Raw genomic sequence first — 13,197 nt, forward strand, 5'->3', positions numbered from 1 at the left:
CTTCCTCGACCCTAACACCCTGGTTTCCTTCCCCTTGCCAACTCAGTTTAAACCCTCCATAACAGCTATATTAAACAATCCCACTAGGATATTAGTACCCTTTGAGTTCAGGTGTAACCCATCGTTTCTGTATAAATCATGCCTTCCCCAAAATAGATCCCAGGGATCTAGGAATTTGAAGCCCTGCCCCCTGCACCAGTTACTTAGCCACACATTCATCTGCTTAATTCTGCTATTCTGACAATCATTAGCACGTGGCTCAGGCAGTAATTCTGAGATTATTACTCTGGAAGTCCGGCTTTTTAATTTTCCTCCTAGCTTCCAGTAATCTTCCTTTAGGAACTCCTCTCTTTTTCTCTCTGTCATTGGTACCAACACGTACCAAGACTTCTGGCTGCTCGCCCTCTCTCCCGAGAATATTCTGGACCCGATCCGAGATATCTTGTACCCTCGCACCAGGGAGGCAACACGCCATTCGGGTATCCTTGTCCGGCTCGGAGAATCTCTTGTCTGTTCCCCTCATGATGGAATCCCCTATAACGACGGCATTTCTCCTTGCTCTCTTGATCACGGCACAGGGCAGAGTGCCAGAGTCCCATTCGTTGTGGTCTTCCTCTGTCTGGTCAACCTCTCCAACAGAATCTAAAACTATATATCGATTACTGAGGAGGACTGTCACAGAGGTGCTGTCAACTATTTCTCTATAGGTACTATCCATCACCTCCTCACTTTCTCTAAAAAGCTGAAGGTCATCAAGTTGTTGTTCCAGATCCCTCACACAATCCCTATGGAGCTTCATCTCATTGTATCTGAGCAGGGGGAGGCTGGGAGTCTCCCAAGGTCCCCACATCTGGCACTCCAGGCAGAACACTAATCCTAAACACATACCTCTAACGCTACTGTTAGCTCTAAATAAATAAACCTGTAACCTACCATTTAACTGTAAGACTCAACCGTCACAGGAAGCCTCTTCCCGTTTCCGCCTAAGCCCGTTGAGCCAAAGCCCTATCACTCTGTACCCGTTCACTCTGCTGCCCGCTGGATATGGCGGTGTTCTTTTTAAATCTCCCGCATTCTGATGTCATGTGCCTGCGCAGTTGCGCCTCTTTTATCCCAAGTAGTTTGAAAGAAAAATCTAAACTTTTTCCCGAAAAACTGGTGACTTACTCCTGACACAATATGTAGGTAAGCCTACAAGAGGAGAGGCTGCACTTGATCTGGTATTGGGAAATGAATCCGCTCAGGTGTCAGGTCTCGCAGCCAGAGAGCATTTTGGAGATAGTGATCACAATTCTAACTCCTTTACCATAGCAATGGAAAGGGATAGGAACAGACAACTTAGGAAAGCATTTAATTGGAGTAAGGGGAAATATGAAGCTATCAGGCAAGAACTTCAAAGCTTAAATTTGGAACAGATGTTCTCAGGGACGCACAGCAAAATGTGCCAAATGTTCAGGGAATATTTGCGTGGCGTTCCAATGAGACAGGGAAAGGATGGTAGAGTACAGGAACTGTGGTACACAGAGGCTGTTGAAAATCTAGTCAAGAAGAAAAGCTTATGAAAGGTTCAAAAAACTAAGTAATGATAGAGATCTAGAAGATTACATATAAGAACTAGCAGGCAAGAGCTTAATAATTAAAATAGGAGAACCAGAAGGGGCCATGAGGAAGCCTTGGCCAGCAGGATTAAGGAAGAGCCCAAGACATTCCACGATATGTGCAAAGCAAGTGGATAAGAGGTGAGAGAATAGGGCCAATCAATTGTGACAGTGTCTATGGATTTCAGCTAGGCATTTCATAAGGTACCCCATGCAAGGCTTATTGAGAAAGTAAGGAGGCATGGGATCCAAGGGGACCTTGCTTTAGGATCCATGATCAGCTTAGTCACAGAAGGAAAAGAGTAGTTATCGACTGGTCATGTTCTGCATGGAGGTCGGTTACCAGTGGGGTGCCTCAGGGTTCTGTTCTGGGACCCTTTCTCTTCGTGATGTTTATAAATGACCTGAATGAGGAAGTGGAGGGGTGGGTTAGTAAATATGCTGATGACACAAAGGTTGGGTGTGTTGTGGATACTGTGGAGGGCTGTCAAGAGGCTACAGCAGGACATCGATAGAATACAAAAAGGGGCTGAGAAGTAGCAGATAGGGTTCAACTCAGATAAAAGTGAGGTTTTACCAAAAAAAAAATTTTGGTAGGACAAATATGATGGAAGAATATAGTATTAATGATAAGACTCTTGGCAGTGTGGTGGATCAGAGGGATCCTAGGATCTGAGTCCATAGGACACTCAAAGCTGCTGCACAGGTTGACTCTGTGGTTAAGAAAGCATATGGTGCACTGGCCTTCATCAACTGTGGGACTGAGTTTAAGAGCCGAGAAGTAATGTTCCAGCTACAGTATCTTGTGTGATATTGGTATTCAAGATCAAGTTTAAATGTCATTAACCATAAATAAAATCCCATGAATAGAGCCAAACAAAACAGCATTACTTTGGGGACCAAGGTGCAAAACAAAGTAACAAAAAAACACACACAGCACATAAGTCAGCAGTAAAATAGTCACATAAAAAAAATAGTCCAGATCTGAGTCCACGAATGCTGCAGCAGTCTGCAGTTACACACTATACATCGTTTTCTTCCAAGCAAACACTGGAGAGCAACACTGACTGCAGCATGGGTACCACACCACACCGACTCCCAGGTACCTTCCCCTGGATGACTGCAAATATGCGACCCATCCAGATCCAGCTACTTCAGTTTCTCTGAGCAACTCACTGATGGGATAGACCTGCTGTTCTTTAAGTCCAGCAAACATTCAGTTAATAAGTACAATAACACTTTCGGTAGGCCGCGTGGAAGCTTCTGCATACGAGTGCACCACCACCACCTTATTGAAAGGTTAACATACTTCCGTCATTGTCAGAATTAAACTCCTTTAAAAATACTGATCCCGAGTTCTAGTTTACAAGATGAGCAACTGTTGAGTTGGCTTGGGAGGAAAGGAACAGATACTAACCTGCATGTGGTGAGCTAAAGATAGGTCCCACATTTATTGGCTGCTGAATGGCTGCTGGAAAACGCATCTGTGCTTCTCCACCATATCTGAAAGAGAAGAGTATTTAGTACAGCTACAGTTTAGTCTGTGTAGTGCTGGCTTCCATCTCACTCTGGATAACTATTTCACATCCACAGAGGAACAATGGGGCAACTGATAGAACCCACTTCAGTAAAGACATCAAGCCTCTAATCTGCGTGATCTCAACATGCAGCATGTCAACCCACTCAGTGCCAAATGAGCGAATAGAACTTCATTTTGCAAAACAGAACTAGTTGAGGTTGAGCTATAAAGAGAATACAGAAGTGAATTTAAGTAAAATTTAAATTCTAAAGCTTTCTCATAAGACCATAAGATATAGGAGCAAAAGTAGACCATTTGGCCCATCGATTCTGCTCTGCCATTCAATCATGGGCTGATCCAATTCTTCCAGTCATCCCCACTCCCCTGCTTTCACCCCATACCCTTTGGTGCCCTGGCTAATCAAAAACTTATCTATCTCTCCCTTAAATACACCCAATGACTTGGCCTCCACAGCCACTCGTGGCAACAAATTCTTCAGATTTACCACCCTCTAATTAAAGTAACTTCTCCGCATCTCTGTTCTAAAAGGACATCCTTCAATTCTGAAGTCATTCCTTCTTGTTCTGGACTCCCCTACCACAGGAAATAACTTTGCCGTATCTGATCCATTCAGGCCTTTTACTATTTGGAATGTTTCTATGAGATCCCCTCTCATTCTCCTGAACTCCAGGGAATACAGCCCTAGAGCTGCCAGACATTCCTCATGTGGTAACCCTTTCATTCCCGCAAATCATCTCTGAACACTCTCAAATATCAGTATATCCTTTCTAAAATGTGCCCAAAACTGCACACAATACTCTTAAGTATGGTCTCACAAATAACTTATAGATCCTCAACATCACATCCCTACTCTTGTATTGTGTGTTGCAGGTGGATGCTTCCCTGGTGTCATGGATTATTAATTACCTGTCTCTCAGACCACAGTACGTGTGCTTGCAAAACTGTGTGTCAGACAGAGTGGTCAGCAGCACTGGGGCTCCATAGGGGACTGTCCTGTCTCCCTTTCTCTTCACCATCTACACCTCAGACTTCAACTACAACACAGAGTCTTGCCATCTTCAGAAGTTTTCTGATGATTCTGCCATAGTTGGATACATCAGCAAGGGAGATGAGGCTGCGTACAGGGCTACGGTGGGAAACTTTGTCACATGGTGCATGCAGAATCATCTGCAGCTTAATGTGAAAAAGACTAAAGAGCTGGTGGTGGACCTGAGGAGGGCTAAGGCACCGGTGACCCCTGTTTCCTTCCAAGGGGTCAGTGTGGATATGGTGGAGGATTACAAATACCTGGGGATACGAATCGACAATAAACTGCACTGGTCAAAGAACACTGAGGCTGTCCACAAGAAGGATCAGAGCCGTCTCTATTCCCTGAGGAGACGGAAGTCCTTTAAAATCTGCCGGACGATGCTGAGGATGTTCTACAAGTCTGGTGGCCAGTGCTGAATGAATCAGCGATGTTCCACAAGGACTAATGCTGGGTTCTCTGATGATTTGTATGGAAATGTGGGAGATCCAATTGCACACAGACCAATTGGAAATTTGGATGGAGAAATAATAGAGTAAAGGGTAGAAATGATGCATTTTAGGAGGTTCAGTGCAAAGGGAAAGACAGTAAATGGCAGGATCCTGAGAAGCACAGATGTATGGAAAGATCTTGCAAATCCATAGCTCCCTAAGGTGGCAAAGCAAGCAGATGGGAAAGTAAAGAAGGTGGACAGCATGCTCACCTTTATCTATTGGGACAATAAATACAAAAGTGTAAAGTCATATTAGGTCACATTTGGAGTTTTTGTGCACTTTCGGCATTACACATAGAAAGGAGGCAGAAGCTTTGCAGAGAAGGTTCACAAGGATGCTGCCTGGATTGGAATGTACAGGTCCACAATCCCTTATCCAAAATCCTTGGGTCCAGTTGCATTTCAGAATTCAGAATTTTACGGATTTCAGAATCCCTCCTTATTGGTTCCAGAACACCCCGTGGATACCAAAAATACGTATGCTTAAGTCCCTTATTTAACCTGGCTCAGTGCGGGTGAACTTTAGGACCCGGCAGAATTCCAGACCTACGCACATACTCCCGTATACTCTCAGTCATCCCTAGATTACTTATAATACCTAATACAATGTAAATGCTATGTAAATAGTTGTTAGTTGTTATTGTTTAGGGAATAATGACAAGAAAAATATTTTATTTCCAAAAAATACATTCAGTAAAACATTAAGACATACAGTTTCAAATGAATCGAATCAAACACATGGTAAATGACTTATTGGAATAAATGTAGAACGTCACTGTCACTATAAAACTCCAGTATCTTGTCTTTGTTTCTTTAAATCAAAAACAGTGGCGTCTTCAGTAAGACGCTGCACAGACACACCACGATCAGGCTTTTGCAATAACTCCACTTTCTGCGTTATTGATAATGATAGATGCTTCCTTCTCTTTTTCTCATTGTTACCCACAGGCGTATATACAGCTCTGTCATTTTCACAGCGAAATTAAACACAAAGTCAACAGTAAACAAAATATTAGGAAACAGCAAATGCACATGTAACCAGTACAAACGCTGAGCCACAATTGACGGCTGGCGGCCTCTGCTAGTGCTGCCATGTCACACCTGAGTGACATCAGCTTTGGCGTAAAAAACTTCGGTTTTCGGAGTTTTTTGGATTTCGGAATTTCAAATAAGGGATTGTGGACCTGTATTAGCTATAAGGAGAGGACAGACAATAGTAACATAATTAAATTTGATAGCAATGTTTAAAAGTACTTTAGTCAGACTTTTGAACCAGGCAAGGAATACAGTGATGCAGATCATATGCAAGGGTCTCCAGTCTTCTCCTATCATTTCACATTTCCCCCTCCCCCCCACTACTTTCAAATCTCTTGCTATCTTTCCTTTCGGTTAGTCCTGACGAAGGGTCTCGGCCCGAAACGTCGACAGCGCTTCTCCCTATAGATGCTGCCTGGCCTGCTGTGTTCCACCAGCATTTTGTGTGTGTTGGTGTTGGATTGGGTGTTGTGCAAGGATCTGGAGGTGATGAGAGCTTAAGGTTAAGGAACCCTTAGGGAACAGTGATCACAATATCATCAAGTTCACCTTGAAATTTGAGAAGGAGAAACAAAATTCCAATGTGTCGGTATTTCAGTTGAATAAAGGAAATTACAATGGCATGAGAGAACTGGCTGTGGTTGACTGGAAAGAGACACCAGCAAGAAGAACAGCAGAACAGCAATGGCTGGCGTAAAGACAGAGCCAAAGTAAAAACAAAAGAGAGGGCATAAAAGGAATCCAAAGCCAGTGAGAAGACAGAGAATTGGGAAGCTGATAAAAACTTGAAGGTAACTAGGAAGGTCATTAGGAAAGAAAAGATGAATTATGAAAGGAAGCTGGTGACTAATATCAAATAAGTTACTGAAAGCTTTTTTAAGTATATAAAGGGTAAAAGTGAGTTGAGGGTAGATATAGGACCAATAGAAAAGGACGCTGGAGATATTGTAATGAGAAACGCAGAGATGGCAGAGGAACTGAATGCATATTCTGCATTAGTCTTCATAGTGCAAGATACCTGGAGTGTACTGGACACTCAAAAGTGTCAGGGAAGTGAAGTATGTGCAGTGAAAATCACGACTCAGACGGCGCTCAGAAAGCTTAATAGTCTGAGGGTGGATAAATCTCCTGGGCCTGATGGAACCCTCAGGTTCTGAAGGAAGCAGCTGGAGAGATGGCGAAGGCATTAACAATGATCTTTCAAGAATCGATACACTCTGGCATTACTGGATGACTGGAAATTTGCAAATGTTACTGCTATTTAAGAAGGATGGGAGGCAGCAGAAGGAAAACTATAGACCTGTTAGTCTGCCTTCAGTGGTTGCAAAATTGTTGGAATTGATTGTTAGGGATAAGATTACAGAGTACCTGGGGCACATGACAAGATAGACCAAAGCCAGCATGTTTTCCTGAAAGGAATATCCTGCCTGACTGACCTACTGCAATTCTTTGAGGAAATTACAAGTAGGGTAGACAAGGGAGATGCAGTGGATGTGGTGTACTTGGATTTTCAGAAGGCCTTTGACAAGGTGCCGCACATGAGGTTGCTTAGCAAGATAAGGTCCCATGAAATTACAAAGAAATTACTAGCATGGATCGGTAGAAAACAGAGTGGGAATAAAGGGATTCTATTCTGGCTGGCTGCTGGTTACTAGTGGAGTTCCACAGGGGTCAGTGTTGGGACCGCTGCCTTTTACGATGTATTTCAATGATTTGGACTATGGTATTAATGAATTTGTGGTTAAATTTGCGGATGATACAAAGATAGGTGGAGGAGCAGGTAGTGTGAGGAACAGAGAGCCTTCAGAGAGACTTAGATAGTTTAGGGGAAGGGGCAAAAAAGTGGGAAATTAAATATAATGCTGCAAAGTATATGGTCATGCACTTTGGTGGAAGAAATAAACAGGCAGACTATTATTTAGATGGAGGGAGAATTCAAAATGCAGAAATGCAAAGGGACTTCGGAGTCCTTGAGTAGGATACCCTAAAAGTTAACCTCCAGGTTAATGCCAAATGCAAAGTGGGCAATCACTTCTAGAGTTATAGCACATGTTCATGAGGAGAATTCCTTACCGACAGCAGTAGGAATCAAACCCTAATCTGTGAATGCTGGCTATGCTACCATGACAAGTGTCCCAATGCTTCTGACACCAAGATAGAATTCCCACAACTCACCAACCCTAATCTGTAAGTCTTTGGAATGTGGGAGGAAACTAGAGCATGCAGAGAAAACACACGCAGTCACAGGGAAAACATACAAACTCCTTTCCAACAGTGATGGGAAATGAACCCCGATCTTACAGATGATACTGTAAAGCATTGCACTAACTGCTACAACTAGATGCCACCCCAAATGAACATAGATCATAGAATAGTACAGCACATTACAGGCCCTTCAGCCCACAATGTTGTGCCGGCCCTCAAACTCCCTTTCTGCAGCTGTAATAGAATCCCTGACCAGTAATGCCACCCCTTCTCCCCTTTCCCCCCCTCTATCCCTTTTAAAGCACTGAAATCCAGGAAAATTCAGAATCCATTCCTGCCCTGGTGCCAGCCAAGTCTCCGTAATGGCCAATACATCATAATTCTATGTATGCATCCAAGCGCAATTCATCAGCTTTGTTCCTGATGCTTCTTGCATTGAAGTACACACACTTTAGCCCTTCTACCTTACTACCTTTACACCCTTTATTCTGATTCTCTATCCTCAAAGCCTCTCTATATGTTAGATCTGGCTTGACTCAATGCACTTCTTCTACTGCTCTATCGCTCCAGGTCCCATCTCCCTTGCAAATTAGTTTAAACCCTCCCGAACCATTCTAGCAAACCTACCTGCAAGGAATTGCTCCCCCTCGAGTTCAGGTGCAACCCATCCAATCTGTACAGGTCCCACCTTCCCCAGAAGAGATCCCAATGATCCAAAAATGTAAAACCCTGCCCCCTGCACCAACTCCTCAGCCACGCATTCAACTGCCATCTCCTCCAATTCTTACCGTCACTATCACGTAGTACTAGCAGCAATCCTGAGAACGCCGCCCTTAGGGTCCTGTTCTTCAGCCTTCTGCCTAGTTCCCGAAACTCACACTTCAGGACCTCATCCTTCTTCCTGCCTATGTCATTGGTACCAACATGCATCACGACTTCTGGTTGCTTTCCCTCTCGTACCAGGATGGCATGCACCCGGTCAGAGACATCCCAGACCCTGGCACCCAGGAGGCAACAAACCATGCAGGTGTCCTTCTCACGTCCATAAAATCTCCTGTCTGCTCCCCTGACTGTAGAGTCTCCAATGACGACAGCTCTCCTCTTCTCCATCCCATCCTTCTGCACCACAGGGTCAGACTCAGTGCCACAGGCCCTGCCACCATGGCTCACACCTGGTTGGTTGTCCTCGCCAACAGTATCCAGGACGGTAAACTTATTACTCAGGGGAATGGCTACAGGGGTGCTCTGCACTACCTGTCTACTCTCCTTCACTTTCCCCCCCCCCCCTCAGACTGCCTGCTTCCCAACAACCTGCTTCCTGCAGCCTAGGTGTGACTACTTCCCTGCAGCTCTCATCTATGATTGCCTCATTTTCCCTTGTGAGTCGAAGGTCATCCAGCTGCTGCTCCAGATACCTCACACGGTCTTCCAGATCGCCCAGCCACATGCACTTCTGGCAGATGTGACTCTGTGGGAGAGGAGAGTTCCCCCAAGACTGCCACATCTCACAGGAGAGGCACATCACCATCTCAGGAGGCATTGTAAAGACTAACTGGGAACAAACTAGTCCTCTGCCTCTTCTCGTCGAAGCCTCTCGAGTCAAAGCTTAAAATGTATACTCCTTCACTGGCCGCTTTCCACAGGCCGCTCTGCTTGATCTACCCTTCTATTTATTTGTTTGAGCTTTTCAAATGACTTGGTCACCTGACCTCAATTGCCCAATCAGCTGCTTTCTGCTGAGCCTGAGCTATTCAAATCTTGATTGTCTAATCAACGGCTTTCTGCTGAGCTATTCAAATCTTGATTGACTTGATTGCACAGTCCAACTGCCAAAACTTCCAGAATCTCCGAGTCAAAGCCTCAAATTTCCACTCCTTCACTGGCCCACTTACTCATTGGCCGCTTCCCATGATATAGATGATAAATGATAAGGGAATGGAAGGATATGGACCATGTACAGGCAGAGAGAATTAGTTTAATTCAGCATTATGTTGTACGGAGATGTTGTTGAGCTGATGAGACAATTTCTATGCTGTTCTCAGTCATACATCACAGAAACAAGCCCTTTGACCTAATTCATCCAGGCAGACTCTGTTACCCCTTGTTTATATTTCAACTGTCTGCATTTGGCCCATAGCCCTCTAAATTCCTCTTACCCTCCTATCCACTTACTTGTCTAGATGGCTTTTAAACATTGTTAATGTGCAGCCTCAATCACTATATGCTCTATATAATTGAATCAAAAGTTACTGGTATAGAGGAAACTGAAGTTTTAAGGTCATAACTAGATCCAGATCAAAATAAATCTGAGATATAATAACCATAACAGGAAGATGCTTGAGGGAAGGAGTAAGACCGTCTGCTCAGTGTTTCACTGTAGAAATGCTACAGGAATGATTGAGGAAAGAGGGTGGGTTGCATTTTTCATTAAAGACAACATCACAGTAGTACTTAAGATATGTTCTTTGGGGATTATCCACTGAGACCACTTGGGTGAAATTTAGAAATACCTGAAGAAAGCACGAGTTGCCCACACTGAGACCTCACGATCACAGGCTGCAGTTGAACAGGCAAGGATAAGACATGATGCACAAGCTTGTTCTTCCTGAATAGAAGACACAAATTCATTCGTTACAAAAATAAAATTAACAACTTTGTTTGATTTTCCCTAATCTAAATTATTACACATTCTGCACAACATTAAAATGTTGTGTAGATATTTATTCAAACTAATATTGGAAAGATCTATCTGTTCATCTTTGATACTGTCACCAATTCCATAAGATCATAAGACCATAAGGTATAAAAGTAGAATTAAACCACTCAACCCATTGAGTCAGCTTCATCATTCCATCGGAGCTGACTAATTATCCCTCTAAACCATATTTTCCTACCTTAACCCCAATCACCTTTGACACCTTACTATCAAGAACCTATTAACCTCTGTTTTAAATATACCCAATGATTTGGCCTCCACAACTGTCTGTAGAATTCCACAGATTCTCCATCCTCTGGCTAAATAAATTCCTTTTCATCTCTATTCTAAAGGGATGCCCCTCTATTGAGGCTGTGCTGTCTGGTCTTCAACTCTCTCACAAGAGGAAACATTGTTTCCACATCTGCTCTGTCCAAGCCTTTCAATATTTAATAGATTTCAATTAGATCCCCCCTCAGTCTTCTAAACTCCAGTGAGTACAGGCCCAGAGACACCAAAAGATCTTCAATGTTAACCCTTTCATTCTTGGAATAATTCTCTTGAACCTCCCCAGTGCCAGTATTATCATTTCTCAGATAAGAAGCCCAAAACTGCTCACAATACCTTGGACTGACAATACCTTATAAAGCCTAAGCATTACATACTTGCTTATATATTCCAATCCTCTCGAAATGAATGCTAACATTGTATTTGCCTTCCTTACCACTAACTCAACCTGCAAGTTAGCCTTTAGGGAATCCTGCATGAGCACCCAAGTCCCTTCATGTCTCAGTTTTTTCTATTTTCTCTCCATTTACAATAGTCAACCCTTTCATTTCTTCTGCTGAAGTGCATGACCATACACTTTACATCTGCCATTTCTTTGCCCATTCTCCTAATCTGTCTATCCTTCTGTAGCCTCTCTACTTCCTCAAAATTTCTTGTCCCTTACTATCCCTTTTCACGTCAGATTTTTGAACTGTCTTCCGATTTAGAAAATAGTCTACACTTTTATTTCTTCTAACAAAGTGCATGACCGTACATGGCTATATACTATATTAGACCTGCCACTTCTTTGCCCATTCTCTCACTCTGTCTGGTAAAATTTCCCCTTAAGGAAACAATGGTGATTTGGTCAATTTTATCATATGCCTCCAAGTGCCCTGAAACTTCATCAATTTTCCAGTCCTCTGGAACCACTCCAGAATCTAGTGATTCATGGAAGATCATCACTAATGCTTCTACAATCTCTTCAACATCCAAGCTCTTGATTTATTAGTTGTTCAAAGAATATGGGCATTTCTAGCAAGGTTGGCATTTACTAAAAAGTAAAAAAAACAAATGCAGAAAACACGAAATAAAAACTGAAAAGACTGGAAATATTCAGCATGTGATTTTGGAATGAGAACCGACATTCAGTTTAAAGACAATCTGAATTGAGAGAAGAACCCAGAGTCAAAATCACACTGTTATACAGTACAATATTAGGCCCTTCAGCCCACTATGCTTATAGTGACTACAAAATACTCCCCTACAATAAACCCATTTACCAGTACTTGATGTGCAGCAACTATGCCTTGGATATTCAAGCACTCATTCTGATGCTTCTTAAATGCTGTGAAGGTGTCTTCACCATCTTCTCAGTCATGGACAACGAACCAAAATTCTATGTGCTGAAGCTTTCTGTAATCTTTCTCCCTTTAAAAAAAAATTGTTCTTTTGTTCTTCCTTTTTATTGGAACATACTTGTCCTGCTTTCCTTCCTAAAATATGTTCACATTTCCCCACTTTTTGTGCACTTACTATCTCTCCAAACTCTTTTTATCTTCTTCCTAACCTACTTTCCCACCTATTTTTGTGTCTAGTTCTTGGGACCTTGGTTCTTTCATAAGGGGAATAAGGCATTTGGTGCGTTAGTCTTTGTTAGCCATGAGCTAATGTTATAACCCTATCAACTTGCATGTCAACTTTGAGGGAACTAATGGACTTGGACTTCAAGATCTCTCTTTACCTCCACGCTCCCAAGAATACCATCATCTTTCATGTCATTGGCAAAAGATCAATGGTCTCTAATTTATCTGCCATGTGAAAGAAACAGATTTAAGATGAGAGGAGAATGGCTAAAGGGGATGGGAGGGGAAACATTTTTCCTTAGAGACAGTGGTAAGTATTCAGAAGGAAGTAGTAGACGCGGATAGAACATTTAAAAGACATTTGGTCAAGGTGGTTTTGGAAGGATATTGTCCAGTGCAGGGAAATGACACCAACTTAGACACCTTGGTTAGAATGGAAGAATTGGTCTGAAGAACATAAGGTATAGAAGCAGAAGTAGGCCATTTGGCCAATCGAGTCTGAAGGGCCTGTTTCCCTACTATAAACCTCCTAACTCTGATTATACAGTCCTCTATCACTACTGCTCATCTAAACTACAGAGCAAGTTGTGGCACCACTGCACCAGCTGCATCTGCTCTGCTTCACACAACTCTGGATATTACAAATATGTGCAGAACCTGGAATAAGCTGGTGTTATTTTCTACGAAGTTTAGAAATTAATAGAATATCCAAGAAAGTGTTTAAAATCATGAGGACTTTTCCATTGGAATA

At 42.8% G+C, this 13,197-nt stretch overlaps 1 protein-coding gene across 2 annotated transcripts in view; it reads right to left on the reverse strand.

Annotated features, from left to right (window-relative positions):
• The window catches only part of nup155 (nucleoporin 155), a 283,923-nt gene that overhangs the window by 134,361 nt on the left and 136,365 nt on the right, over positions 1 to 13,197 (reverse strand). For both annotated transcript variants that reach the window (XM_059974027.1, XM_059974028.1), the window contains exons 15-16: positions 10,409 to 10,503; positions 3,016 to 3,101 (exon numbers count right to left, since the gene is read on the reverse strand). In XM_059974027.1, the coding sequence (XP_059830010.1) occupies positions 3,016 to 3,101; positions 10,409 to 10,503 (181 nt within the window). The remainder of the gene's footprint in view (positions 1 to 3,015; positions 3,102 to 10,408; positions 10,504 to 13,197) is intronic.

Source organism: Hypanus sabinus, chromosome 7 (assembly GCF_030144855.1).
Source record: "Hypanus sabinus isolate sHypSab1 chromosome 7, sHypSab1.hap1, whole genome shotgun sequence".
Lineage (NCBI taxonomy): Eukaryota > Metazoa > Chordata > Chondrichthyes > Myliobatiformes > Dasyatidae > Hypanus > Hypanus sabinus.